This window comes from Orbilia oligospora (genome assembly GCF_000225545.1).
Source record: "Orbilia oligospora ATCC 24927 unplaced genomic scaffold scaffold00097, whole genome shotgun sequence".
Taxonomy (NCBI): Eukaryota; Fungi; Ascomycota; class Orbiliomycetes; order Orbiliales; family Orbiliaceae; genus Orbilia; species Orbilia oligospora.
This window is the reverse complement of record NW_011645654.1, coordinates 434079-460449: the sequence shown is the minus strand read 5'-3', so window position 1 is coordinate 460449 and position 26371 is coordinate 434079. Positions and strand designations below refer to the sequence as shown.

At 44.0% G+C, this 26371-nt stretch overlaps 8 protein-coding genes across 8 annotated transcripts; 3 read left to right on the top strand and 5 right to left on the bottom strand.

The window, feature by feature from the left end:
* Positions 1-848: 848 nt before the first annotated feature.
* On the top strand, positions 849-1499 carry AOL_s00097g124 (uncharacterized protein; the record flags this gene model as incomplete). Its single annotated transcript, XM_011125957.1, has 3 exons — positions 849-906; positions 1004-1353; positions 1425-1499. The coding sequence occupies 3 exons, from the start codon at positions 849-851 to the stop codon at positions 1497-1499; spliced, it is 483 nt and encodes a 160-aa protein (XP_011124259.1).
* Positions 1500-2032: 533 nt separating this feature from the next.
* On the bottom strand, positions 2033-3266 carry AOL_s00097g123 (uncharacterized protein; the record flags this gene model as incomplete). Its single annotated transcript, XM_011125956.1, has 4 exons — positions 2033-2288; positions 2343-2837; positions 2925-3168; positions 3260-3266. The coding sequence occupies 4 exons, from the start codon at positions 3264-3266 to the stop codon at positions 2033-2035; spliced, it is 1002 nt and encodes a 333-aa protein (XP_011124258.1).
* A 1091-nt stretch (positions 3267-4357) lies between these two features.
* AOL_s00097g122 (uncharacterized protein) lies at positions 4358-6207 on the bottom strand (the record flags this gene model as incomplete). Its single annotated transcript, XM_011125955.1, has 2 exons — positions 4358-5172; positions 5235-6207. 2 exons carry the CDS (start codon positions 6205-6207, stop codon positions 4358-4360), a joined length of 1788 nt encoding a protein of 595 aa, XP_011124257.1.
* Positions 6208-9095: 2888 nt separating this feature from the next.
* AOL_s00097g121 (uncharacterized protein) lies at positions 9096-11210 on the bottom strand (the record flags this gene model as incomplete). The annotated part of the gene is made up of 1 exon (XM_011125954.1): positions 9096-11210. The coding sequence occupies one exon, from the start codon at positions 11208-11210 to the stop codon at positions 9096-9098; it is 2115 nt and encodes a 704-aa protein (XP_011124256.1).
* Positions 11211-13292: 2082 nt separating this feature from the next.
* Positions 13293-15570, bottom strand: AOL_s00097g120 (uncharacterized protein; the record flags this gene model as incomplete). The annotated part of the gene is made up of 2 exons (XM_011125953.1): positions 13293-13301; positions 13423-15570. The coding sequence occupies 2 exons, from the start codon at positions 15568-15570 to the stop codon at positions 13293-13295; spliced, it is 2157 nt and encodes a 718-aa protein (XP_011124255.1).
* Positions 15571-20191: 4621 nt separating this feature from the next.
* Positions 20192-22729, top strand: AOL_s00097g119 (uncharacterized protein; the record flags this gene model as incomplete). The annotated part of the gene is made up of 4 exons (XM_011125952.1): positions 20192-20237; positions 20295-20461; positions 20517-21251; positions 21305-22729. The coding sequence occupies 4 exons, from the start codon at positions 20192-20194 to the stop codon at positions 22727-22729; spliced, it is 2373 nt and encodes a 790-aa protein (XP_011124254.1).
* A 488-nt stretch (positions 22730-23217) lies between these two features.
* On the bottom strand, positions 23218-24580 carry AOL_s00097g118 (uncharacterized protein; the record flags this gene model as incomplete). The annotated part of the gene is made up of 3 exons (XM_011125951.1): positions 23218-23784; positions 23848-24144; positions 24554-24580. The coding sequence occupies 3 exons, from the start codon at positions 24578-24580 to the stop codon at positions 23218-23220; spliced, it is 891 nt and encodes a 296-aa protein (XP_011124253.1).
* Positions 24581-25183: 603 nt separating this feature from the next.
* Positions 25184-26323, top strand: AOL_s00097g117 (uncharacterized protein; the record flags this gene model as incomplete). The annotated part of the gene is made up of 1 exon (XM_011125950.1): positions 25184-26323. The coding sequence occupies one exon, from the start codon at positions 25184-25186 to the stop codon at positions 26321-26323; it is 1140 nt and encodes a 379-aa protein (XP_011124252.1).
* Between the last annotated feature and the right edge of the window lie 48 nt (positions 26324-26371).

Genomic DNA, 26371 nt, shown 5'->3' with positions numbered 1-26371 from the left:
GGACTGCAAATAGTAAAATACGACGTACACAGAACCCAATGCTATGTATCTGGTAGGTACGGGCACACCAGCGATGTTTTACAACTTGTTAACCGGAATTATTGGATTTTGACAGTCCTATAAGTCTCTAGGTATATATCCAAACGTACGCGTGAATAATTTTGCTTTCGGTCCAGGCGTTGGCCAATCTCCTGAAATTACTCTGGTGATAATTTGGCTTCATATTTCGTACATGCTATTCTTTCACAGTCGTAGATGTACTCCATAAGACAATCATATGTCTACTTGTACAAAAGACTAATCTAGCAAGCACTGGCAGTACTATAAGGTTATAAGATAGTTTGGCTTGTGCTTCTGAAATGCGTTGACAAGGTTGCAGTTCCGTTTCGGTAGTTCCACAAGAAAGTCACACGGTAGCCGGGCAGCCCATGCGTTGCCGTGTTGCGTGGTTGAGATGTTTGACCACACGACCTTCCTGTCATAGCAATCCGATGTCTTAGTCCGCTTCCAAGTCGAAACCACCCAAAATTTCTTTGCGCGGCTCTTCCTCTTCGTCTCGACTGCAGCTATCCATAACTATCTTCATCCAATTCACCATCCTCGTCGACCTCCTCCTGTTTACAGTCCCTCAATACCCTTGCCGAAGTACCTATTCTGTATAATACTTTTCGTATATCCGGATATAGATACTTCATTGCTCTTTGCTGTCTACCAACTTCGACTATCAATATTTTACGATAAGCAGTTTTCGACGTCACTTGCGCAAGTTGATATCAAAGTTGCACCACCCACTTTGAACCTCATCTCAACCACGCCCCAAACGGCCACAACCTTATTCTTCCGCCGTTATGCAAACTTCTCAAATCATCACTGCTAGTGCGGTCACTGCCGTTGCTTTAACTTTAGGTATGCTTACCGTCATGTCTCCGTTCACCCGAATCCAAATTATCTCATCCTCTTAAAACAAAAACCCCCACTAACATTGCATGATATGATAACATAGCCTACGCTTTGTATTTCGACCACCGCCGCCGCCACGATGCTGACTTCCGAAAATCCCTTGCCCGTGAACGTCGCAAGCATGCCCGCGCCCAGAAAGCAGAAGTAGAAGCCGAGGTCGAGAATCAGAAGTCACAGCTCCGTGCCGCTGTTATGGCAGCAAATGAAGAAGGATATCCTGAAGGTGTGGAGGAGAGAGAAGCTTACTTTATGAATGAGGTTGCTATGGGAGAATCATTGTTGTCTCTGGGTGAAACCAAGGCGGTGGATGCCGCACTGTGCTTTTATAAGGCTTTGAAGGTCTACCCGGATCCTCCAAACCTGATTGGAATTTATGAGAAGACTGTACCCAAGGTAATTTTTTTTCCTCTCGTTGGACAAATTTCCACATACTTTTGAATATTATGACTAACTTATTTGTGCAGCATGTTCTTGATATCCTAGGACAGGCGATAGCTCTTGGTGATTCTAGCATCCTCAGCAGCGAGCCGATAGAATAACTGAATGCAGCTCAAGTTGCATAAAACCAACTACAGAGGGACACGAATTCGCAATATCTAATGACATAGGGCGACCCTCCATCACATAACTATTTCTGCCCATCCGACAAACTGTACATATTACAAACCAAAAAGCAGGGTGATCATTCGCGTTTTTCTGGCCTCGGGATTCGTTTAGTCTTTCTATTTATCTTTTGAATTATCTCCCCTCATATGACGGGAATGTTGATGGTGGGGAAGAGGGGAAAATTGCGGGGCATTTCACGGATTCTCCTTTATTTGGCAACAATACGACACCGAGTCTATTGGGGATTCCTCTGAGAAAAGCAGAGAACGTTATATCACCTGCTTATTTGCATATTTAATTTTACTACTATCTCTTGTATTATAGATTACTGCCAAACCCCTATTTCTCCACGCTGTCTGAACAAGGAAATCATTATGAATGAGAGTAGCATTCTAGACTAGAAATTGGGAATCTCTAGCCTTTTCCCCACGGTTCCTCATAGTTACTAGACTTTTAAGCAGAAAAACTATCCCATGTTCTTCGGCTTAGCCTCATTTTCGCCCATCTCTCTAACAAATAACTTGTTTTCTGGACTCGGAACTGTTTCCTTCCCATCTTCAAACCCATTGCAACTCGCGACAGCCAAATATTTTCCGTTATTTGAGAATCCCATTGCCGCGATTGATGCTGGGTATCCTGGGTACTGCTTTAATCGTCTCTTTGCTACACCGTCCCACAATGCCACTACACCGTCTCCGCCTCCAGAGGCAAATGTACCGTATCTAATACCAAAAATTAGCGGAACTCCCAAACGCAAAAGCGATAGGATAACATACGTAGGATGGAAAGCTAGCGCATTGACCGGATAAACGACATCGACATCACCTTCAGGCTGTCTATGACATTTAAACGCATACTTCCGACTCTGACTCTCCTTGCTCGGATCGAAAAACTCAACCGCAACTCTTCCTTCAATGCTACTACTAGCATAACCTTCACCATTCGGCATACATCGTACTGTCCTTGTCATAAACTTCAAGCTAGATTCGCGACGTTGGAGGGGTTCCGCCATAGCACGCAAGTCGTAGATGTGAATTGAACGGGATGCCATAGCAACTACTAGCTTGTTCGTTATTGTCGATAAGCTGAATATTTTGTGAGGGAGAGTATGGGACGAGGTTTGGGACGAGGTGCGAGCATCGTGGAGGTGTAGAGAACGATCCCAGGAGCCGGAGATTATGGTTGAGAGGTCGTCATTGTATGCGACGGACTTTACGGCGGAGGAGTGTGTGCTTAAAGTTGCGGTTTGGGTGGATCGGGAGAGGTCGAAGCTATATCGTTTATAGATATACGTTAGCATAATATCACAAACTAGAGCTTCATAGCTCAATGATAGCGGCAGAAAGGGCGGCAAGTACTATTTAACACCCTGATCCAATCCACCAGCAACAGCTTTCGTTCCGTCCTGACCAGCAAAACACGCGTCTAGTATTGGCGCCGAACTATCGATCTGTACTAGCTCACGACCGCTTGTTCCGGCATGCGTATCTATCAATCTTAAGGTTTGGTCCCATGATGATACTAGGAGGGTTGTGGACGCCGATGGTGAGTAGTTGACGGATGAGATTGCGTCCGAGATGGTGGTGGAGATTTCGAAATTGTCTGTTTGGAAGTTATTGAGGCTGGTTAGTCCCGGGGTTTTTGTATCAGCATGAGTGTCGGTTTGTGAGGTGTGAAGGGGTTGGAGACTTACTTGACATTGTTGAAGTTGAAGGTTGAAGGGGTCTGGGTTTGGTGATGATGCAAGGAACTAATGGGAGGACGTGATGAGGTTGTGGTTTGGTTTAGCGTGTTCGGGTTACACGATTTGAACGTTGTTGGAATTTGGGTTCGACAACACAGAATTTATTGAGACCGATTCAGTTCGAGTCGACACAGTCTCGTAACCAGAGTCGACACTAGATTTCTCAGACACTAGATTAGCTAAGGCCAGACGGATTTTATATGCTATCAGCTTAAACTTTCTAATCTTGGGAAGAATATGCTGTGATTGTCGACTACGACGAGTCTAGACTTTACCAGGCTGGGTTCCCTATCATTAATTTGTCCATTCTTAGTCGAATATCGAATCCGAAATTTAATTTGTTTCCTCGCTCAAACCCCTGGTAGCTAATATTATAACTATAGAGTATAAATTGATGATCTAGTTAATTAAGTACTTGAGTGAGCAATTGCGAAAAGATGCCATGGGCACACCCGACCTTGCATCAGTATAGCCTCGAAGTCAGGCGCCCAAGGAAGAGTGGTGACAAGCAGATATATCTAGATAGTGCTGTCGTCGAGAGGGATGTAAAAAAATCGTATGAGGTCAATTGAAGGTGGGCTGGCGGCCTCACACACATTTTTTTTACACCACTGCCGGCTATAGAACCACTAGTACTCTCTACCTCGGGAGTGCCTGGATTCGAGGCTAGCATCAACCCATGAATATACTTCTGTACATCAAGTAAGGATGTACACTATATGATAGTCTCGGGCATACACGAATCAGTCTCATATTGCGCACACGGTCTATACAAGGACAGCTTTACAAAGAGCCCTACGTGTGGGGCTAGTATATATATCTAGAACTGACATGAAGGAGGCAGAGCTATAAGCCTTGTGGCTAGCTACTATGTAGAGCTTCCTCTAATATTCTAATCTTCTAAAACGAATGAGTCTTGTTTTTGTGATAAAATATATCACTTAGGCCGTAGTTGGGTTAGGGAGGCCGATATGCTCGCGCACGATCGTACGACATCTTTGAGTGTGCCAAAGGTCGACGGTCGTCGCGTTAGATTGGTAAAATCATTTAAAACCCCGTCCACAACTCCCCCCTATTTTGGGTAGGGAAAACACCAAAATCATTGGTTCCGACTTCATCATCTTCACAAAGGTCTGCGGAGATCACTTGCTCGAGTTCCGAGTTTGCCCCACGTTGTTTATTGAACACTCTCCACCTGTTTGTTGAGCCGAGAACTTGAACTGTTCCCTCGGACGTCCGCTCGAATTTCACTTTCCGAAAGCATATTGCGTAAATTCGTTCTCCGTCTGTATCATAGCGAGGCTTATAGGAAAGGTTGCGTGAAAGTCGTCGGTTTTGGGGAGATTTTATCTCCTTCCCAATAAATTGTGCATCAGTGACTGTCCGGTAGCCAACGACAAAGTAGAGCGGCTTTCTTCTCGCCCAGGCATCACCTAACCAATCTTGAAATTCGGTTGTACTACTAATATTCTTGAATAAAGTTCGCGGCTGTAGTAAAGTATAGACGGAACTCTGTTTAGACATAATTTGAATATCTCCTTCAACACCTTTCGTCGATGGTGGTAAGAAAAGTTTCGCAAGTGCCTTTTTGAATACAGGACTTGATTTGGCACATGCCCCAACGAATTCGTTAAAATTTTGGTCGATGGAAACTGAAAAGTCCTCTCCTTTCTGTAAGGATATCATGGAAGACGAGAAGTAGTCTTGGTTTGGATAACGTCGGTCCAGAACAAGGCTAGCTAAGGATATACTATCCTTTAGATGAAACCTATCTGTCAAGATAAACGACGGTGAGGGCGGCGTTTGCACTTCTGCGGCGCTAACTTGTACATTACTCGAAGCTTTGAAACTGGTTCGAAGTGCTTTTAATTCCTTAGCAAACCCAACCTTTTAAAATTTAAAATTCTTCGGGAGGCTAACTCACCAAGAGTCGGGCTGATAACCTCAACACTGATGTCTCTTGAAGGTACAGCACAGAGAAGTTCTTTCGCATATGCCGCTGCTGCCGCAGCAGCATACTCTTGCCAAGCCTTATTTTTATGGGCATCTGCATAATCACAGATACCTCGTATTACGAGACACGGAAGCTGGCCCATTAGGCCGGCGGCCTCCATTTCGAAGCAAAGAATATTATTGTTTTCCTTAGCCAATCTGTCTCTCATAACACCGTCTTTGATAACCAGATTCCCAGACCCAATAGTTCCATAAAATATTGCTGGCTCTGTATTTTTTCGTGTCGCGCGAGGTACCAGTTTCCCCGAGTCGCATTGATCGCAGGTGGGGGTATCCGCAGTATGGCCGTAATCTGCCTCATATAGTAGGTCTTTGTCGGTGCCCGGATATGAGAATTTTTCTTTCATTCTCGGATACCGCTCTAGCATTTTTGATACATGAATGGAAATCTTGTTACCGGTCATCATGTGGCCCGCGGCAAGACTTGACATTGCTGTTAACAAAACTTTGGGCGGCATGTCCAAAGAAGAATTCGCGATAATTTCTCCATTTACTGCCTTTCCAAAGTCGTATTGGACGATACCCGGAGAAGTCCCTCTCGGTTTGCTGACGACAACATCTCCAAGTCTAATATCGTGGCTCACAGATGGAACACCACCACCGATTCCAACAATAAGGGCAAACTTTATGTTTCTAAAACTGGATATCATCCAGGTAATAAGCGATGTAGCCGCCGTCATGCCATAGACTCCTTCGGGGAGACAAGCAATGACAACGTAATGTTGACCTATTCGTCCCAAAGTATAGTTATTCTTATCTCGAGGGTCTTGCCATTCTGGTTTTCCATATACCTCGTCTAGCATCGCCGTCGTTGCTGCCATTTCCAAAGCTAAAGCGCAAACCATAGCAACGGTATACTCAAAAGTATCAGGTTTTGGCGCCATGGTATAGGCAGCCCTGGCGTTCCCGAACCGATGATGTAGAGTAGACCTTCGGTGATTGTTTCCGGAAGTAGGATTAGTGTGGGCAGAGGACTCGAGAGGAAACGACAATGCTTAAGGAATATAGGAATAGTTAAATATATATATATTGGAAGTTTTCTCTGTGCGATTGTGCTGATGTATATAGTTACTCCTAGATACAATTGCACGAACCTTTTAACTTAGCTACCTGGCTTAAATATAAATAAGTGGCTACCCCGCTTATAAGTTTAATTATGTACAACTAATCAAGCGCCCTGTATATCGTCATATGACGGCTTGCAGTAAAAAGCTCTAAGCAGTTACTCGCATAAGGCCCGAGACATCTGTAAATTTTTGATGTGCGCCAGAGGCTACATGTAGCCGTATGATTATTACTGGCCGTACCGCGGCCGCTGCGTCTTCAAAATATTTCCGCACAGCGTTGGTGCATTGTTTCAGCCCGTGGCAACCCATTCCCAATATTAATACATCCAGCTTTCAATACACCCCGGAGACTAAATGACAACTAAGATTTTTTTGCGAAGAAAAAAAAAATTTAATTTCTTATCGCTTCAAAGGCGTCTGGCCTTGAGTCCACTTACGCAATACGGGAACCTGCTGGTACATGGTTCCGAAACACAACTGCATATATACTACGGCACAGTACTAAACTGTCCTACTATTGTACATGTGCCCTTTATGCAATTTACTAGTCTTAAATCGGTAACTTGGTGTTGTATTTTACGTTAGTCTGGGAGTCGCTTCCCGGCGTTCACGATTTTAGGTAAATTTACGTCGGTTATAATTAAGTAGTACCGAAACTAAGGGATATCAAGAGGGAGCTTCCTTCACCCTTGAACCTCTCTCCCAACTTGCAACTTGATATACTAACCTAGACAGCTAGCAGACTTCCGGTTCTCGGTACGAGATAAACTAGCACGGCTGTAACACATACCCTAGTATGATTCAACACTTTCAAATAAAACAAGGCAGACAGTGCGACAATTAAGTATTTCCATCGGGTTAACTTGGGAATATGGAGGATTCTAGGATTTATCACGGCCGCCTCGATCAACTGCATCATCGATAGGAACCTCCTATCTAATTTCACCATCTTTTGGAGAAAACCTATGTAAGAAGCTCTAAAATTATCAAGAATTGCATTGTGCGTATACCTACGCACATATGCATGTAATGCGGCGGTGTTTATTGTAGTGAGCCAGGGCAGCTTGCATCAGGGTGTTTATGAGCTGTTCCGAATACCGCTCGCAAATTTAGCCATTAGCTAGTGGGATCATAAATGCAGATTTTATCAAGATTTTTCGGAAGCAGTAGCATTTCAATTTTGATATAGACCTCGGCCGACTGGATAGATTCTACTCTGTTATTATCTTGTCGTGTTAAAAATCAATTGGGCGTATTCAAATCCCTCTTGCCTGACCCAAATCTGCAAATCCAAGACTTTTGCCATCAAGGTTTCCTTTTTAAGTTCTTTTTTCTTTTTTCGATGACCTTGCTAGTGTTCTTGGTTCCGAGCGCCTAGGAATTGAAAGCCTTTCAACATTCCCTAAAAGCCTCTGGTGAACATGGCCATTTGATTATCATTCGACAACTTAGGCATGCTGCAGCTGTAATATTGTCGCACAAAATGCCGGTGAGGATGTTCTCGTTATAATAAGGCGATACTAACCTTTGCCCACCCCTTTGAAAAACAATGTGGGATTCGGAAACTTTCTAGTTGGAGAGGAGGTTATGTCTTAATGATGAGACACTATCGCGGCCGCACAGCTTCTGAGAGCATTACGGAATAGTGTATTCTGATCATGCAGATATTGCAGGGAATCGGAAATCGAATCCCAGTAGTGCCACTCGTTACTTTTTCCGACTACCTGGGGGCTGACTTAAAATGTGGTTCCTTTTACGAAATGAAGATACGAATCTCTGACTAACGAGAGCTCAAGCTCCGTAAATTGCCGACTAATCTGAGCTCGTGGATTCTGGCCGGCCGAATACTTCGATGGTCGGAGGGCTGATATAGTTACATTAGCGTAACGTTCGCGTCCTCTCCAGATATTCTTACATGTGCTTCCGTCGTTTTCTAATACATCCGGTGTCATGATGTACATCATAGTCGCATATAAGGTGGCTGATTATCAATTCCGACACTGTATGGGCGGGTATGTGCTTACTTGCTTCGGGAAATTGCGCATGCAGCTTAGATGATCATATTTTCCTTCGAGGCGCGAAGCAAGCTTCCCACAATTTTCCTTCGAGGCGCGAAGCAAGCTTCCCACATTCGCATACAAATCGATGGATGTGCCTTTGGTAGATTGCACCTTCGCGAATCCGAATCAATTCTGTACAAAGTGAGCTACATCTACACAGAGCCACAGCAAATGAGGGTTTTATTGACTTACTAGTTATCTGCTGAAGCCTGTGTAAGTATTAGAGCAAGGATCATTCTTCTAACCCGCCTCGCGAATTCGGTAATTTTCCTATAGTATTATGTGGAATTCAAACTTCAATATGTACAACTTGTATATATATCATCAATAGCAACGACTGACTTCGAAACCCTTGCTAACAATTTGACACCGTATGTGAGTTTTTACTTAAATATAGGGCTAAGAACTTGCGCTCTGAATCGTCCATCTACTTCCTGCACTAAACAGTCTAGCCATAAGTTCCTTTGCTCCTTTGTAGGTCTAGTGTCCCAGTCCATGCAAATTAAGTTGTGACTTGAGCTTAAGCAATATGCAACCAATCAAGGTGCTTTGAATATTAGTTTTAGTTAAAATAGGATGTGCAATTTTAGAATTTGATGTATTTCGAGTTGACTTACATTGATATTCCGCGCATTACTAAGCTGATCATTCTTGAGCAGTGCGTATTATGAGATCTAAAGTGCACAAGACGGGCCCATCTTCTTCATCAAAACAAGATTTGATCATGTTTCTGGATGAAAGCCCTTCATTATCCGTATTTTGAGCCGCTGTTGTGATGCCATGATACTGAGGGACTACCATGATCTCATTTAATGGATCCCTAGGGACATATATTTCCTCCATGGAGATATCTGGAAGTGTCAACTCTTCCCAAGAGACTTCTCTCGTACAGATAAACGCCCTGATCGTGTCTTCAATCTCTTCCGAATTATCTCCACCAACTGATGAAGCCTCTATATCGATCCTAAAACTCTCGAGTCTTCTTCGTGGTAGTTTTATGGCGGTTTGGCCAGGCCCCGGGTGTATTTTCTGAATTCCCCAGGCTGAACTGAGGCAATAAAAGCTGACATAGACAGATTCTAGAGGACAAATATCGTTCATCCTGAGAGATAATATCATTGCCTTACCTCCTTTCGCATGGTATCTGCCATTAACCTCCTTGATCGGCCTTAGGTCCTTACCCTTGGCCGTGTATGAGAACCAATCCACTGGCAATGAATTGCGGGACCGAAGGTAGTCATTTGGGAGGGTACGGAGTGCTTCGAATCTGGCCAGGTGAGACAGAAGGTACGCCACTTTTTCAACCCATTTTGTATCTTCAATCGAGATTCTTGGGACTCTTGGTATTCGCACCCCCATGCTCTCAATCTCAAGTTCGTTATTAGCATTAAGTATAACGTTGAAAGAAGGATCGTCGGCCATAGAATCCGTTTGTAGATACAGCCCTGAGGTTCGCTCTATTTCTATTGTTAATTTTTCGAGATTGATCCCCCGCAGTTTTTCGCTAGACTCTAGGAGGGAAACATCTATATAAACGTCCGAAGGGAGAGCCCAAGTTCGAAGAACAGCAATACCACCTAATCCTACCTCCATGCGCATATCTAGACCCCTCGAATCTTCAGCGAAAAGCTCGGCTGTGGACAAAAATATGGAGTTCTCAGCAACTTCTACGATCTGAGCCTGTAGTCGGGGCCTGCAACCGCTCATATTATCAAGACTTGAGTTCTCCGGATATATGTCGTAGATGGCACCTATAGACGCTCCTTGGGCCTGTCCGATATCTAGCTCGACGTAGTTCTCCCATTGTTTTAAGATTCGACATGCCGGTCTTTCGACAACCGCTTCGTTCCCAAGGAAAACATAGTCTCCATCACCATATAGTACTGGTGACTGCCGCAATCCCGGTTTCATGCGCATAATTTTTGATTGCACATAGTCTCTAATTTTCGCATGAGTCGGTCGCTGTACCAGAGGGTTGTCCGCTAGAGCTTTAAGCATCCAGTATGTCAGCACGCCATGAGCCCCATCCATGTCTGGAAATTTGTTTTCGCCTGCAGTTTCGTCGAACTGACAGGCGGTTAGGACTGTGCATCCACTGGGATTTGACAACCAAGATCGTTTGACGTGCGCTGCTCGGCCCGTCATGGTGGCATTTTTATCAGCTGAGGCAGCTGTTTGGTCGGCGCGGACATCGCTGTTTAGTAATGAATTGTCTGACTGTCCTACAATCGTCCGGGGAGCATATTTTGAAGAATTGCGAAGGCCTTGTCCAGAAAAACAGCTGTCCAGTACCAATGTCACCCGTAAGCCTTTTTCTTCAACCATTTTTTTGACAAAGACCCCTAGTTGATAGCCCGTAAGGTAGGCGCCTCCAGTCATGACGTCTGCCAGTGCCAATGCAGTACCAGTAATTGTATCATCGTCTTTTTGCCGTTGGCCAAGTACATCGCGGCGAATTCCATGTCCAGAATAGTGAAAATAAACAAGATCGGCTACGCCAGCATTATCGGTAATATATTGAAACTCGCGTTCGATATTCTCATATATTGGGAGTTCCCTGTGATTTTCGATTGGATCTTTCTCTCCTGACGCTGTGAGAGTCTTGATATTTTGCACTCCCAGTCGCCGCAGGTATTCCTCAACAGCCCTGACATCACGAACACAGCCGTTCAGCCTATGATACTCGAGCGGCCGTTCCTTTCCCTGGAAATAGGACTCTACTCCTACTAAGAGTGCCCATATTCTGTGACCGCGATCCATCTGCCTGTGTGATCATTCTCACCGTTAGCATCGCACCGACTCCCGATTATAGTGTGGCTAACTTTTAAATTGTTGAGAAGGCTGCGAAATTAATGCAAAATCTTGTACGAATCGATTCGACGGGTATCTAATGTATGGAGCAGATTTTTCTTTTTATTGGTGACGATTTGCAGTTAACGTTTTTTAGGCCATCCCTACTGATCGGGGTGGGGCTTGTAGTTGCTGGGTTTGGGAGAGGGAGTGGGGGTTAGCCAAAGCTCCTATATCGGATGCTTAACTAACCATTCGAGGTCAGTAATTATAATTATACTAACTAGCTATTAAAACCCACAAATAAATTTAACAAATGGACGAATTGCTCGATGCGAGATATTTGTTCTGGTAAGAACTTATGCAATTATGGTTTGATCTATGCAGTTGGGCCTTCGAAGGGTACGTCGCGACGTGGCAATGGTTTGGGTAGAGTTATGTCTGATCCCCGCCATCTAGCTGTCTGTGACAATGCGCAAAAATTCGAAGTATCGCGGCCTTGGTCACACTACTCCAGGTATGCGTATATGCGGTGTTAATTGGCTCCACAGAGTGCCCGGCTGTACCCTTGTGTGGATTGTCGACTATCCGCCCTGAGATAAATGCAAAACAGAACGGGCCGATAGGGAACTCGTGGAACCACATGGCCACAAGTGTACAAGTACATTATCAAAGAGCGATGTCCTGCAAATGCGGGTGCTAGGAGACCGGGTCCAGTGCGTGGAATAACTCATACATATGCATGTACTTAGTTATACATACATGCACGCCAGCGTGTTTGGCCACCTGTGCTCATTTGCGTTCGAGCGCCGAACTGCGTTTTCTTGCAAGGCTGGCCTAATCCTGCGTCTAGATCTGACTAGGTAACTAGGACTGTATACTGATAAAATAGTGATTTTTCAACTGCACCGCCAGCTAGCAGGAGTAGCGCCTTTCCTTTTTCTCCTTCCAATTTTTGGTCTTTCCAGTCCATCCCTTTAGACCTTTTTGGTTTCAAATTCTTGGAGGTTAATAGTTATGTAAATTATAAAATGTGCAACGCATTTAGTCTCGAGGCCCAGAATAATATTCCTGAGCCGTAGCAGAAAATCAACCGTGATCACAGAATTCAAATTCGCAATTGTTGACTGGTTAAGTCTTCGAAACCGAATAATCTACAGGTGGGCCGAATATCCTTTAAATACTCATAGAATCATATATTATAATTACAATTGAAATGGTGCTGTATTCAAACATTCTGAGTTCGCCCCATTTATATGTTTTTGGATGGATAAGTACCGTCCGGAATCAAGACTACCGATCTATATTATACTGATGCTCTCGGGCGTTTATAAATATCGGTATACCTATATAGAAATTCCTGTGTGGTTAAGCGGAATGCAAGTACTATTTGTTACTACACCGGCAAATTATGTCGGAGCGCTGCATGGAAATATATAAGGGGGTTTCCTTACAGCTAAAGACAATCATGACGACCGGACCATCTTGTCTTGTATCATTGGCCGAGTTGGAGATCATCTCACTCACTAAATTTGACTCTCTCCTCGAATCATTATTACATCTCACGACCGATATATAGTTTCGACATGGTAGAATTATTATCCTTAGATGGACAATGAATATATCTGGTACATAGATCTAAAATCTTTTCTAGAATACAAGAATACATCTATTGCATCATGATCTAAAATCATCATGATCTAAAATCATCAAGATTCCAATATATAATAACGTTAATCAAGAAATTCAATAAAAGTTTTACCAAGTTTACAAGGGGCACTGCTTTCAAAAGTCATATTTCAGGTGAATAAAAACTTCTAGTATATACATCCTCATGTCCATTGACACGGTTCTTTGAAAAAGATTCTTGCAATGAATTGTACAATCGTCCTCTTGACAATATGATAATATATATCAAGATTCATTCAAACAGCTGACTAAGAAAACTTAAGCAAGACACTACCCTCAAATCTAATTGCGGGTGACGCATATAGAAAATACTACAAGGGAGAGAAAATGTAAAACAAACTAAAAGAAAAGTCAATCGCCATTTCATTCCAGCTGAAAATGACAGAGTTATTCGAGTAGTAACTTCCACATCCGGGCGAGTCAAGTCTGCCATAATCTTGGGCTCAGGGATTACTAGCGGTGTAGTGTTCTCTGGGTTTATCGGTATACGCACCTCGCCTTCGGCGTCTTTTATGCCTGGTGGTGAGACTGCCGCCGCCTTTTCCACCATTTTAGACACAGTTAGCTTCGTTGTCCCCCAACTGAAATTAATGGGAACATATTTGACTTTGCGTAGCGCTGGTGTCATCAGCCTTTCCTGCAGTTCTTCAAGTTTATTTTTTGGAGAAGCTGCACGGGCTCTCTGGGATCTAGATCCTTTATCGACATCTTGCAGGCTAGGGATTTCCAACCATCGAAAGTTTGTAAGCTCGGACGTAGTGATAACTTTTATAGTATCAATTATGTGCCCTGGGGGGATATCATCAGGTACAGATAATTTCAACGGGAGAAGTAGAGTCTGGTTTGGCTCCAATGGCTCCGCTATGGCACCGGGGCCTTTGGGAAATATTTGTTCGACACACCAATCTGAGTCGAGGTCCATTACTGCAATATATTTTTTCTCTCCTGACTTGTTCACCACGCGGAGGAGGACTTCGCCATCTGTATCAACCTCCCATGGTTCTTCAGAAGGGAGGTCATCAGCCGGCGACCCTTCGCAGACACGAACAGATGTTGGGGAGGCTGGTGTTCGTTTTTCCAGCGTGGTAGAGACTTGTTCATTCGAATTGGCTGATTCATCGTTTTGCAATTCAAGAATGTTGTAGTATTTAGTAAGGTGCAAGATATTGCGCGCTAGCTTTTCCGCTGCACCGTCGACATTTGTAGGTAACGGGGGTATTGCGTTTAGAAGCCGTTGATTTCCGCCCCCGCAAATCACATAATTCCCGTCTTGGGTGTGGACCTCGAAGAAAGCTTTAGATAGAGTATCTGACAACGGAATTTTGTGTTTTTTGAATACGCCCCTTAGCCCATCCATTTGGTTCTCGGCTGTTTGCATGATATCAAGTTTTGTAGAAGAAGAGAAGTAGACTGGTTTTTGTGGCATATGGTGTGGCCGTCCTAAGAAGCCGGGTTTCAGTTGCTGTTCATGTTGACAATCCTTGTACCATTGGACTATATCAGCCTTCAATGTGAATTCTTCGACGTCGACCACTTTGAATCGCGCTACTCTTTCGGAAGAGTTGAAGCCATCGCATGATGAAGGCCAGATGTCAATCTCGTCTTCTTCGGAGATTCCTTGGGCAGAACCTGCGTCGAGTTCAATACTGGGTTGTTTGTTCGGTTCGGTATGAACCTTTGTTACTCGGACTGTATAAAAGAGTTCCCTGCGAATGGAAGAAAGGAACAAACGGTCTGCTTCGCCACCTAATGCTACCGTCTGCTGCTTATCATGCTCTTTAACCTTCGCACTGACAAGATGGTACAGATCATAATATGTAGGCTTTGTTGATTTGTATTCTCTAATGGTGTTGATGAAGTTGTAGGTTAGCAAGCCTTGTGTCTTGCCATTAAACGTAGCCTCGCTCGCAAATTCGTCTGCGCCACAGGCAGCGAGAAAGGCGTATCCACGAGGCTCGAGTGACCAGTGGTTTCCCACTTTGACCCCGCGTTTCGTATCCTTTGAACGTTTTCCCCATGTGATAGAATCCAGCTCGGTTTTTGGTGATATAGTATATCGGTCACGGTCGAGTATATTAAAATCTCTGGACGAGGCTCCCCTTGCAGTTTTATTCTCAGAGCTGCGGTTTGCACCCCCCGAATGGCAGGAGTCTAATATCAGGGTCACCAATAACTCTTTTTCAACCATCTTCTCAATCAACAAGGATATTTCTCTGTCGCGAAGATACTTCCCGCCCGAATTGATGTTCGTAGGTACTAGAGCTTCATCAAACTCACGGTGTTCTGGGTCCGGAAATATTGTCTTCACCCGAGCACCATGTCCAGAGTAGTGAATATAGACAATATCATTAGGCTTGGCCTCTTCTGTGACTTTTGTGAATGCTTTGATGATGTTTTCGTAGGTGGGCCAATCAGATTGAGGTTCCTTTGGCTCGTTTTCGCCATTTTCTGGTGCGGTAGCTGTCAATCGAATGACAGACAACTTATCCGGGGCGAAAAGTTCGTGTAGTAATTTTTCTACCTGATTGACATCCTCCACACATCCTTTCAAATCCGAAAAGCTCGTATCCTGTCTTTCCGAGCCGCGTATATAGAAATTTGTTCCAATCAATATAGCTCTTGTTATAGTTTCATGCTCCATATTCTGGGCTTAGCAGTACTAGCTGAACTGGGCCTCAGTTTTCTGTATACCCTCACTACTAAATGTGGCGTTTCAGCATGTATCACTTGCGACAAAGTTAACAAAGTGGCCGAGCAGAATTCCTACCAGTGCCTTGATTTTCCTTATCCTCAAATTGGGTCTATTCGCAAAAATACACTTTAAACACCGATTCAGGGCGAGATAAGTATCTGTATAAGATCTCACTCTATTCAGGGGTGCTTGCAGCAAAAGGTCCGGAAGCTAAAGTCAGATCCTCGCCGTATTGGTATGAAGTCGAGGCGGTTAGTACCTCGGGTACATGTAACTTCCGTGTAGGTGAGGAACGAGCAAAGTCAACCTCATGCAAGGATCGCTGCTTCGCTACAATCGTTATCAATAGCAATTGGTAGATAGCTAGATATAAACGGACATAGATGTAGGAGACAGAAATTTAGGTTGCATATTTTGTGATGCGTAGTTGTGGGCTTAGTGAGGTTGAGGGGGAGCGGCTTCTTATTAGGTGGAGGATAGGCCTTATGATATAAGGATCGAAATGCAGAAGGCCATCCAAGAACAAGGGAGAGAGACACTTGCTTTTTGCTGCGTAATTTCTAGCCTCGTGTGCATGCAAGCGGCCAATTCATCTTGCGTGGATGCTGTTAAGATATCTGCATCTGTAAGGCGACCACGCAGGCAGATTGCGGCGACGAAAGCAAAATCCTCAATCTTCAGCATCAGGGATCAACCTGTCAGAGAAACGGCAGTTATCGAGCCTCTGCTCTAGATTACGCGCTCCAGTATAGTACATGAGTCACTAACAGGATCCAATCTGAAGTCATATATGTAGCCACTGACATAAATTGCCAGCTCATCAATTGGTCAAACAAGTAGGTTGGTGAATAAACCGAGAATAGTTTAGCATGGATTTGGTTGGTTTGTGCTTTTTTCATTTCATGTTGACCTTGGTTTATGTAGGGATGTGCCAGCAAGATAGATAGTATGACTGAGAACAACGTTCGTAACTTCATTTTTCTTTCTTTTTCTTCTGATGGAGGGCCCTAGGGACAGTGATCGAATTATTGTACCAGACGTTTGCCCATGCCCATAATATATTTACACAAGATATCTAGATCTAGATACTTCGAACAGATACAAAATTCAAAAGGCACGATAGCGAGCGCTCGCGATACCACTATTGTTGACATCATCATCGCCTCTTATTGGCAGATTTGATTAACAAGTATAACAGTATCTCATTAAATTTATGCAGAGGATTGTAATCTATGGCTATCTATAAGCCGGATTGGCAGTCACCTTTATTAATTGACAAACCTTTTCCATTTACGTCAAGTGAGATCTCAAGAGACCCTCTTGCCCTGTTTCGTATATTCAAGACAAAAAAAAAACCTCGGAAGTTCACGCCACTGCATGGCATCGATAATGTCTAGGACAATCGACCCGTCGATAACCCGGGTCATAAGAATTAAATTAGAAGAATAAAGCTGCGTTATGGCGATAATATTTTATATGTGTAACAAAGTTTCCGTACACGGTTGAGCTTAAAATGAATACGTCAACGTCGAAGATTCCGGTCAGTAATTATATCGACTCCGATATGACATCTGCGTGAACATAAGTATTTCACATCAAGTAGTGATATTAATTCCAACTCGCAGCTTAGCCAGACATAGTATAAAAAGCACAACCAAGGCAGGTTTTAAATTTTAGAGGCTGGCAGATTCTGATCCGTCGAGGTTCTACTTCCAGCCATGCATATCTTTATCTTACAATCGCTCTTCCTCTACACAAAATAGTTTCCGTAAATAGTATCATCAAACCAATCCCTTTTCAACTGAGAGCTTATCAGGAAAATGATCGAGGCTGCTGACTGTACGCTAAAACATATCCCCGAGGGGATATTAATGTATTCATGTCATACACGTGTTAACGTGTATACGAGGCCCCACCAACCTTACCCTGACCAACTAGAAGCAATAACTTAGTTCTATAAGCTATCATAACTCTTGGAGAGGATAGTACCACAGGATCTTCCGCAGATTTGTGGCGTTGGTCGCCGGTGGGATTGTGACTATATGGTTGTAAGATAGTGCGCATGACCCAGATACCCCATTTTTATTTGTTGCTCCCACGCGCGCTATAATATCTATATTTATAATAAACAGGTACACGCATACATCAATCACACTTTCGATCGTGATATTGATTTGGATATACTACGCGCTCGCGAGGCTGAGCTGAGATTAATTAACCCCGGCTAATCCATCCGTACTGTCCTGCATAGGACAGCTTGGTACAGCACATGCACCAATGTATATGTACATATTTGAAACGTATGTTGAATCCACCTCTCCCCCGAATGATACTCTCAGCTAATCTCGGACTGCACTGAGCTAGCCCTCAGTATTTGAATGATCGGATTTTAGCATTATATGTGTCAAATTAAGCTTTTAACTGTCATTCAGCAAGGAAAAAGAAGCCGATTGGAAGTAGCCCATGTGGCCATTTCAGCATGATGGACTCTATACTGGTGGTTCAAAGCTGACCATATGCTTGAAAATAGATATTACTGCACTGAATCTCTCGGTTAGAGCTATCAATTCCATCAGAAATGACCGAGTCCCGCCTAGCTAGGCCGGCCTTCTAGTATTGATAGAACTAGCTGTCGGTAAGTAACAAATGGTATTCAAATAGTTTCTGCATACCATAAACCATACAGATAGCGTGCGTACCCAGTCTTGAATCCGGTGTGTAAGCTATAAGGCTTAGTTAACTGTGCGTACTTTTGCATACAACGCATGGAATATGCGTAACTACATAGTATTCGAACCTCAGCCCAGTACTGGCTACTAGCCGTCCATGCCGGTACACCTCGAATTAGCCCAAGTGTTTTTGAACATATTTTATTGGCGTATACACTGTATGTATGTAATTATATACGCATTCACGTCTTGTATTTTAAGCTGATGTATCCAATGGAACACAAAGGTGGTTCGCAAGATCGAATAGGCTGACGAATCAACCCGATTCCCGCCGCCTCCCCGCCTCCCCGCCTCTCCGATAAGCAGGTCAAACATTGCATTGCAGACCTTAAATTTGTTGCTATACCCACCATAACTCCTAGCACCAACAGGACCCAAAAATAACATACTGTTTAATTTATAAAAACCGATACCAAGATCTTTAAAATAATTAAATAAATAGTTTACATACTTTGTACAAATGTTGATACGGGAAAGTAACCTGGATAGTACTCTAGTGGTACAATATTTTTCTTACAACGGCTACGTTTTCTAACGTTGAGACAAGATCAAAACGTTGAGGTTTAATTTAAGAGATATCAGGATGCTGCAGTCAGCGTACTGTATTAAAAGTGCCATTAGATATCTAGATTATGATGTTAAGATCCGGTCGGTTACCCTGAAAAAGTAGGTATAATATCATCAGGCGTCGTTGTGATTATTCAAAGGACGCATGCAGGGATGGACAAATTCAATATTTGCCTTCTTTGCTATATACCAAGCACCAAACCGGGTTCCAGAGCCATTATTACCACGAACACGACAACTTGTCAAAAAGATACATAATTTAAACAATCGGGATGTCCTTAGCCTAGGAAAGTCTGTTGTATGTTGCCACTGACGTAAAAACTTTGTAAATTTGGAAGCACGTACATTGAAGTAGATGTAGAAGGCGGGAACGTGACAATAGGTTGATTTGGTCGCGAGTCTAACTCTCCCAACGTTGTTACGTAAAAGCCATTCAAATATGATCCCCGGATGAGACGGTGGATCGTGGCCTGCGTACAGAAGTAAAGGACGCAGGCCTCGAAGGGAATTCACGATGGGTAAAGAAAGAAAGAAGGTTAAAGCTACATTATTAAGACTCATTCAATATCTAAAACTTCTTTCTGACGTATATATAATAAAGACTGCTATAACCCAGACCAGCTATAACCATTAGTAGATATGTAATTATAAGTACTGGATGTCTCGTCGCCAGGCTCCTCAACTGTGGGTACTAGTGAAGGTCATTAATATAATAATATTATTAATCTGGCGCTAGCGCCAATCGAATCGTACTCATGTATGCATAAGTATATATGTTAGTCGAGCCTATTGAACGGGGTAGCTAAGTCTAATCTGAGCTTATATCCCCAAATTACCTAATTTTAACAAATTTCTCTTTTGTTGAATACCGGCATGTTTTAATATCCTTGATCCATGAATTTAATTCCGTTAGAAATGATTAGTGTAATATTGCAATGAGTTGCTGCTGTTGTATATTTTTCTGGGGCCTTGAGCAGCGCTGTTGATTAGCCACGTAAATTCATAACTACTACTGGAGTATCTAACAATCTTCAAGCGAAGGGATTGGTGCAAATTACTATTGGTTTTTATGATTTTCGGGGATCTATGTCATGTGCCATACGTAGGTAAGTTAAGTAGGCTTGAACACAAGGAAGTATTTTTGTGTATAAGGACATTCGGCTTATGTAATCCGAAGCTCGTGTGTGTTGATAACGTCACTTCGACACTAAGCTCCTTCAAGTCGTCGCCGTCCAGCTATCGCCATCCCACCTCGGCCTTCAACCTCATCCCTCATGAACATGGAGTCCTTCTCCAAAATATCGAATATCATCGGGCAGGGTACTTGGCCTTCCATCAAACTCCAGTTCCTAGAGCTAATCCAGTAAATTTTGATAGCCCGGGATCTCACTATCGAGGCAGCTACATCTGCCTCCGGCAGCCGTACTTATGGCACCAGAGTCGCCGTCGCACCCGCCAAGGCTTCGTCGCCAAAGGAAATCCACCGCTTTCTCTCCTCCCGACATGATAGGGATATTCTTGATGGCCTTAGGCGGGTCGTATCCGTATACCACCATTCTAGATAATATATATGCCGTGATATGATCTAATAGTTCTTAGATGATGTCCCGCGGCGTCGACTGTTCCGAATACTTCGCCGATGTCGTCAAGAATGTCGCTTCTCCTACACTGGAAATCAAAAAATTAGTGTATATCTACCTTCTCACGTATGCCGAATCTGAGCCAGACCTCGCTTTGCTTTCCATAAACACCATTCAAAAGGCCTTAACCGACCAGAACCAAGTCGTTCGTGCCATGGCTATCCGCGTTATGTCTGGGATTAGGGTGCCAGTTATTTCCCAAATAGTAGCTCTGGGAATCAAAAGATGTGTAACGGATATGTCGCCTTATGTTCGAAAAGCTGCGGCCTTAGCGATTCCAAAGTGTTATAGACTCGACCCGAGTACGTTGCCGCTCCTTACGGATCTTGTGGCAACATTATTGGGGGATAAGAGTTACTATGTTATTGGAGCGGCAGTGATGGCTTGGTGGGAAGTTTGTCCAGAAAGAATCGAAATGGTACACCCGCATTATCGGGGGTTGTGTAAGCTGCTAATCGATATGGATGAATGGGGTCAACTAGCGTTGCTGAGACTCCTAACTGTCTATGCGCGTAAAAACTTTCCACAAGGGAAGGTCAAGGAAAGCAATAAGAAAAAGAAGACTACTAGTGGAAGCGGTGGATTTTATTCAGATGAAGAAATGGAGGATGAGGTTGCAGTAGGGGGTATTGATCCAGACCTAAAACTTCTTTTAGACTGCTGTCCACCCCTCTTACAAAGCCGCAATAGTGCAGTAAGTTCACATCGATCTCTTTCAAACGGTTTCATGTTATTGATATTTTATAGGTTATTCTCGCTGTTGCGCGTGCATACTATCATCTGGCACCATCTTCTTATCTCCTCCCTCTAGCGCCACCGCTTTTATCCCTTCTAAGAAGCCCGCAAGACATCCAGCTCATAGCACTCACAAATATAGTCTTTATCGCCCTAAGATACCCTTCCATCTTCTCCCCACATTGCACTCACTTCCTCCTTTCACCAGTCGACACACCTCAAATCAGCAAGTTAAAGCTAGAAGCTCTCACACTCGTTTACCCTTACTCTTCAAAACCACATCAATCACTAATTCTAACAGAATTATCATACTACGCGGGGAGTTATGATAAAGAACTGGTACGAGAAGCCGTCAAGGCAGTAGGACGGTGTGCGCAGAATAATCCCGAGCAGTCTAGGCGTTGTTTAAAGCTATTGATGGAACATATAAACTCACCGGACCAACATTTGGTAGCAGAGAGTTTAACGGTTGTTAGGCACATTATCCAACAGCAACCCACACTACACAAAAAGACGGTAATAAAACTTGCGAAGGCATTAGATACTGCTACTAGTAGCACTGCCCGAGCCAGTATAATTTGGCTCGTGGCCGAATTCTCAGGGGTGGACAACGGAGACAATGTCTCTGCGGATGTACTCCGTATTCTAGCCAAAGGATTTGCGAATGAAGCCGAAGGGGTCAAATTACAGATACTGCTTCTGGCGGCAAAGGTCTATGCCCATTATTTGAACCGGACGAATACGGGTTTCGAACAACCATTGTCAGAAGATGAAGATGCACCTGAAGACTTTCATCCTATCCCTCAACTCTTTAATTATATATCTCGCCTGGCGCGCTATGATGTCAGCTATGATATTAGGGACCGGGCTAGGATGTATATGTCGCTTCTTTCAACACCGAAATCAGTGCAGTTGGCGACATTGATACTGCTGGCGCCGAAACCGGTGCCATTCGCGCCTAGTCCTAGCGCAGCACTGAGGGAAGGGCTAACAGTGGGCAGTTCGGCGTTGATGATTGGGAAGGATGAGTATGTGAGAGGATACGTCGGGTTGCCGGAGTGGGTTAGTGAAGAAGACGCACCTGAACGCCGGATCAGGGACCCAATCGAGAAGGAATATGGGTACGAAGAGGTTAAGGAAATCAAGAGTGTGGAGAGGAAGGTCGAGGCTCCTCGGCAGGTTGTCACTCCGGTGGTTAGTGTTGGGCATACGCAGGAACCCCTGGATGTGGTAAGCAAGAAAGAGGCCAATGGAAAGACTTTGGATGAGTGGTTGGAGGACTCCGATGGGGAGGGAGACGGTGAATCTGAGGATGAGGAAGAAGATGAAGATGAAGATGAAGATGAAGAAGAGGAAAGCGAATATGAGACGGATTCGGAAGAAGAAGAGACGGATGATGAAGATGTTAAAGAATCCTCGAAGATGTTACCTTCATGATATATCTTAGATTCCACGCGAATAATATTGGTAGGCAATTTAATACCATCGATTAAGCTAGTCCCACGGTTTTTTTTTCCCTTTTACATAGGAGCAGTGGCATAGAACGTCTGTATTAATATCGAGTATGGTACCTTCAAGAATTTTTATCGGCTTCATAGTCCGATAGGATCCTCTCTTGTCTCGTTGCCAGACTCCTCAACTGTGCGAGGTACAAGGAGGGGGACTAAAAAGCTCTAACAACAATGGTGGACCCCTCCCCGCTAAAAATTGATTATAAATCATGGTTGTGTGGCTAGTCTAGCAATAAGATAAAGCTTGTTATAGGTTCTATCTGTAGGAAATGGGGTTGCCAAGTCAGCAACAAAGAAACTGAAATTAGCTTAGATAGAACAGGTACATACCAGATAATAAATCTGCATTCATTTCGCTAAACAAAGAACCTCGCTAATCCTTCGTCAAAATGGGAACTATTCACTTCTTCGATTCTAGTTCTTTTGTCCATTTTCCTGTTCATTCTGCTTCTTCGCAGCAACAGAACGAGCGAGGGTCGCGTGCAATTCCGAGATCTGTTCAGACAAACTTCTACGCTTTTTCTCGATTCTGTCCACAAGCATGAAAGTATGTTGACTATTCTCTCGAACTTCGGCAACGATTTTGGCCCATGGAGTGGATTGGTGGATTGTTTTTTCCTTGGTAGGGGTGGGGACCACTGTTGGTGATATTTGCGGGGCAGCCTTGAGGACTTCGGGAGCTTTCACTGGGGATTTCGGTGAGGCTTTCTGAGTGACCAGAGTCTTTTTGGTTGATAACTTTTCGATAGGTTTGGGGGCATCGGGAATCTTTTGGGCTAGCAACTTCTCGAGATGCTTTGTTGGCTGCTTTTCAGTAGACTTCGTAGCTTCGATTGATTTGTTGACCGGGGCCTTCTTGATTTCAGGAACATTGGTAGTCGGTTTGTCCGGGGTAGCAGTAGCTGGCTTGGATCCAGTGACTGTGGTCTTGCTAGATTCGGATTCAGCAACTGGGGCCTTGACGGGCTTATCATTTTTATCCTAGAGTTTTGAGGTGAGTTAGAACGCTTAAATAAAAAGAGAGAAAAGAATACGTATTCTGACAGTTGACGTATTATCAAGGGCTTTAGCAGTCTCCGCTTTGAGATTGTTCCAAAGGTTGACCTTGATTTGCTTCTTGCGTGCACCCACTTTTGCAGCTGGTAGTTTTGGGGGGGTTAATTTGAATCGTGGTCCAAGGGTTGATGGTAGTAGGAGGATATTGTAATGGAGATAGGGGTTACTAGACGTGAGAGAGGTTAAGCAGACGGTGAGGAGGATGGCGATAAGTTTGTTTGTTGGCAGTGTGTGAGATATCGAGATAAACGTCGTATGTTGCCTCGAGGCTAGCCGAGCCCGCGACTAATTTCACATAACATTAATACATTATGTCACGGGTCTTGTTGAAACACCTGCGATTTGATAGTAGTGAACTAACTGATGGAAATTTTCATCGCGTTGCTAATCTATCAAACATTTGCTGGCCTTTGAAGAACATATTCGAAGATTCCTGACAAGGTATATAGCTCTAAGATCATCGCCCGCTTGTATAGACCCCTCTGGTCAACTGCCGTAGTCCAACAACACCTCACGGCGTTGCAATTTTGGGATTGTACAACCAGCGAAGCAGCCAAACATTTTTGTCAGTGCGCCGGGAACCGGCAAATCATTGTAATGTTTGGCCTTGAATTTAAGCAAACTGACCCGAAGTTAACACCTATAGCTAACATAATAAACTGAATACCCTTTGCTTAAGATTTTATTAGCATACGTTCACGATGTTTTCACGATGTTGCATGTTGATATTGCATGTTGATATTGCATTGATAGGGTCAATTCAGCCAGCAGAAGGTTGTTCCACAAAGCGTTGATCGAAACCTAATTGGGTCTCTCTCCTTCAACGGAGTGTACCTTGTGTTGAGTCTGGTGACACAAGGCTGAAGACCAAAAAGTCCTGGGAGTGTGAAAGAACAGCCCTGAAACTCTCGACATATAACACGGAGACCTGCGAGGCGAACTGACACTATACTGAACTATTCTCTAGCGCCACTCGGGTTGATTCGTTTGCAAGGCCATCCTCTCTTGTTCTGGTACTCCTTCTTAGCGAGCGGCTGCCAACAAGTCATATTTGTTGGATTTTCGGCAAGGCAGAGCCACGACACTGCCACCACAAAAGTCGAGATTGAAGCTTGGTAATTAACGGCCCGTGTGCAAAAGGGGGTATCTCGATTTACGATCGGGGTTGAAGGTTTAGGGATCATATAAAGTCAAAAGCGAACCCAGAAGTTCAGAATGCCATCAAACCACGTTAAAACCCCTAAGGATTTAAGTTTGGTACGGTGTCACGGGATATCGTTATCATCAAGTTCTTCCAAGCCCATACCGAGATCCATCGAACGCCATGCATATGCGCCTCCGCATAAGATCGCGGAAAACCGCGACCACTTCGGTTAAGGGAAAACAGCCGGAGACCCATCCCACATCCCCCATATTCCTAATACATGAGGTACTAGAGGGTATACTTCTGGAAGTACCCGCGATCGACCTGATATTGAATTGTCGCGCTGTTTGCAAAACCTGGAAAGATCTTATCGAATCTACATCCCCGGATCTAAAATATTATTCCCTTTCTGGCCTTCGACGAACAAACGCAAGTGCGAGCGCGACCGAAAATGAAGAAGAGAAGAGACCTGAGACACCGACCCTACCACCATGGGTAGATCCGACCCCAACCTATGATACCATCGTCAAACCCAATCCAATCCTGACCCCACTCGCTCTTGACATACTCCGGATATTCTGGAAAAGAATGGGGAAGAACAACGTCAAGACTAGGAAAGCGCCCCCAGTAAGACAAGAGGTGCCAAGTTTAAGTCTGCACCTCGGCAGAAAAGTCTATAAAGCAATGCACTGCGGGGCGAGGAGCTACGACAGTTCCCGAGAATCCGGCGTCGTCTACACCTCATTCATGTGCTTTATCTTTTGCATCGTTATGCCGATAGGTACCCCGATATACAAATTTTACGATTGTGTTCTTCGAGAAATGGGCCCGACTCATATTAGGCAAAGAATATTCAAGAGAAAATGCATCCGCCTTGTCAGAGAATTCCAACCAATCTGGCAAAAGATTCAAATATTCTATCCACGTGGCTCTGAACGTATTAGCGTCAATATTGGAGCCCATACAAACTGGAGATCTGAAGAAAATTGGTGGGATTACGATTTTGAACTCAAAACATCCTTCGACGGTCTTCCAGAAGCGGCACTAGGCTTGATGATGCCTTTAATCGCAGCGGCTTACTCTCACCGACCAAGGGTGGTAGACCCTATGCTAGCAGCGTCGAATACATATGGCGCACAGGCAGTAGTAATTGATTTAAGGCACCGGAGTGAGGTGAATCACGCGAATCGATATGTCGATTACTCGCCTAGAGAAGTTATTATATTTGGAGGGCAAAGACCGTATGATGTATCGCGAAGGTTCTTGAGGCCTCCAGATGTGGGGTATGCTAGAATCTCAGATAAAGTTGTGAGATCGTGAATATATCCGATCTCAAGGTCCTTTTACGCATTTTTTATTTCTTTTATT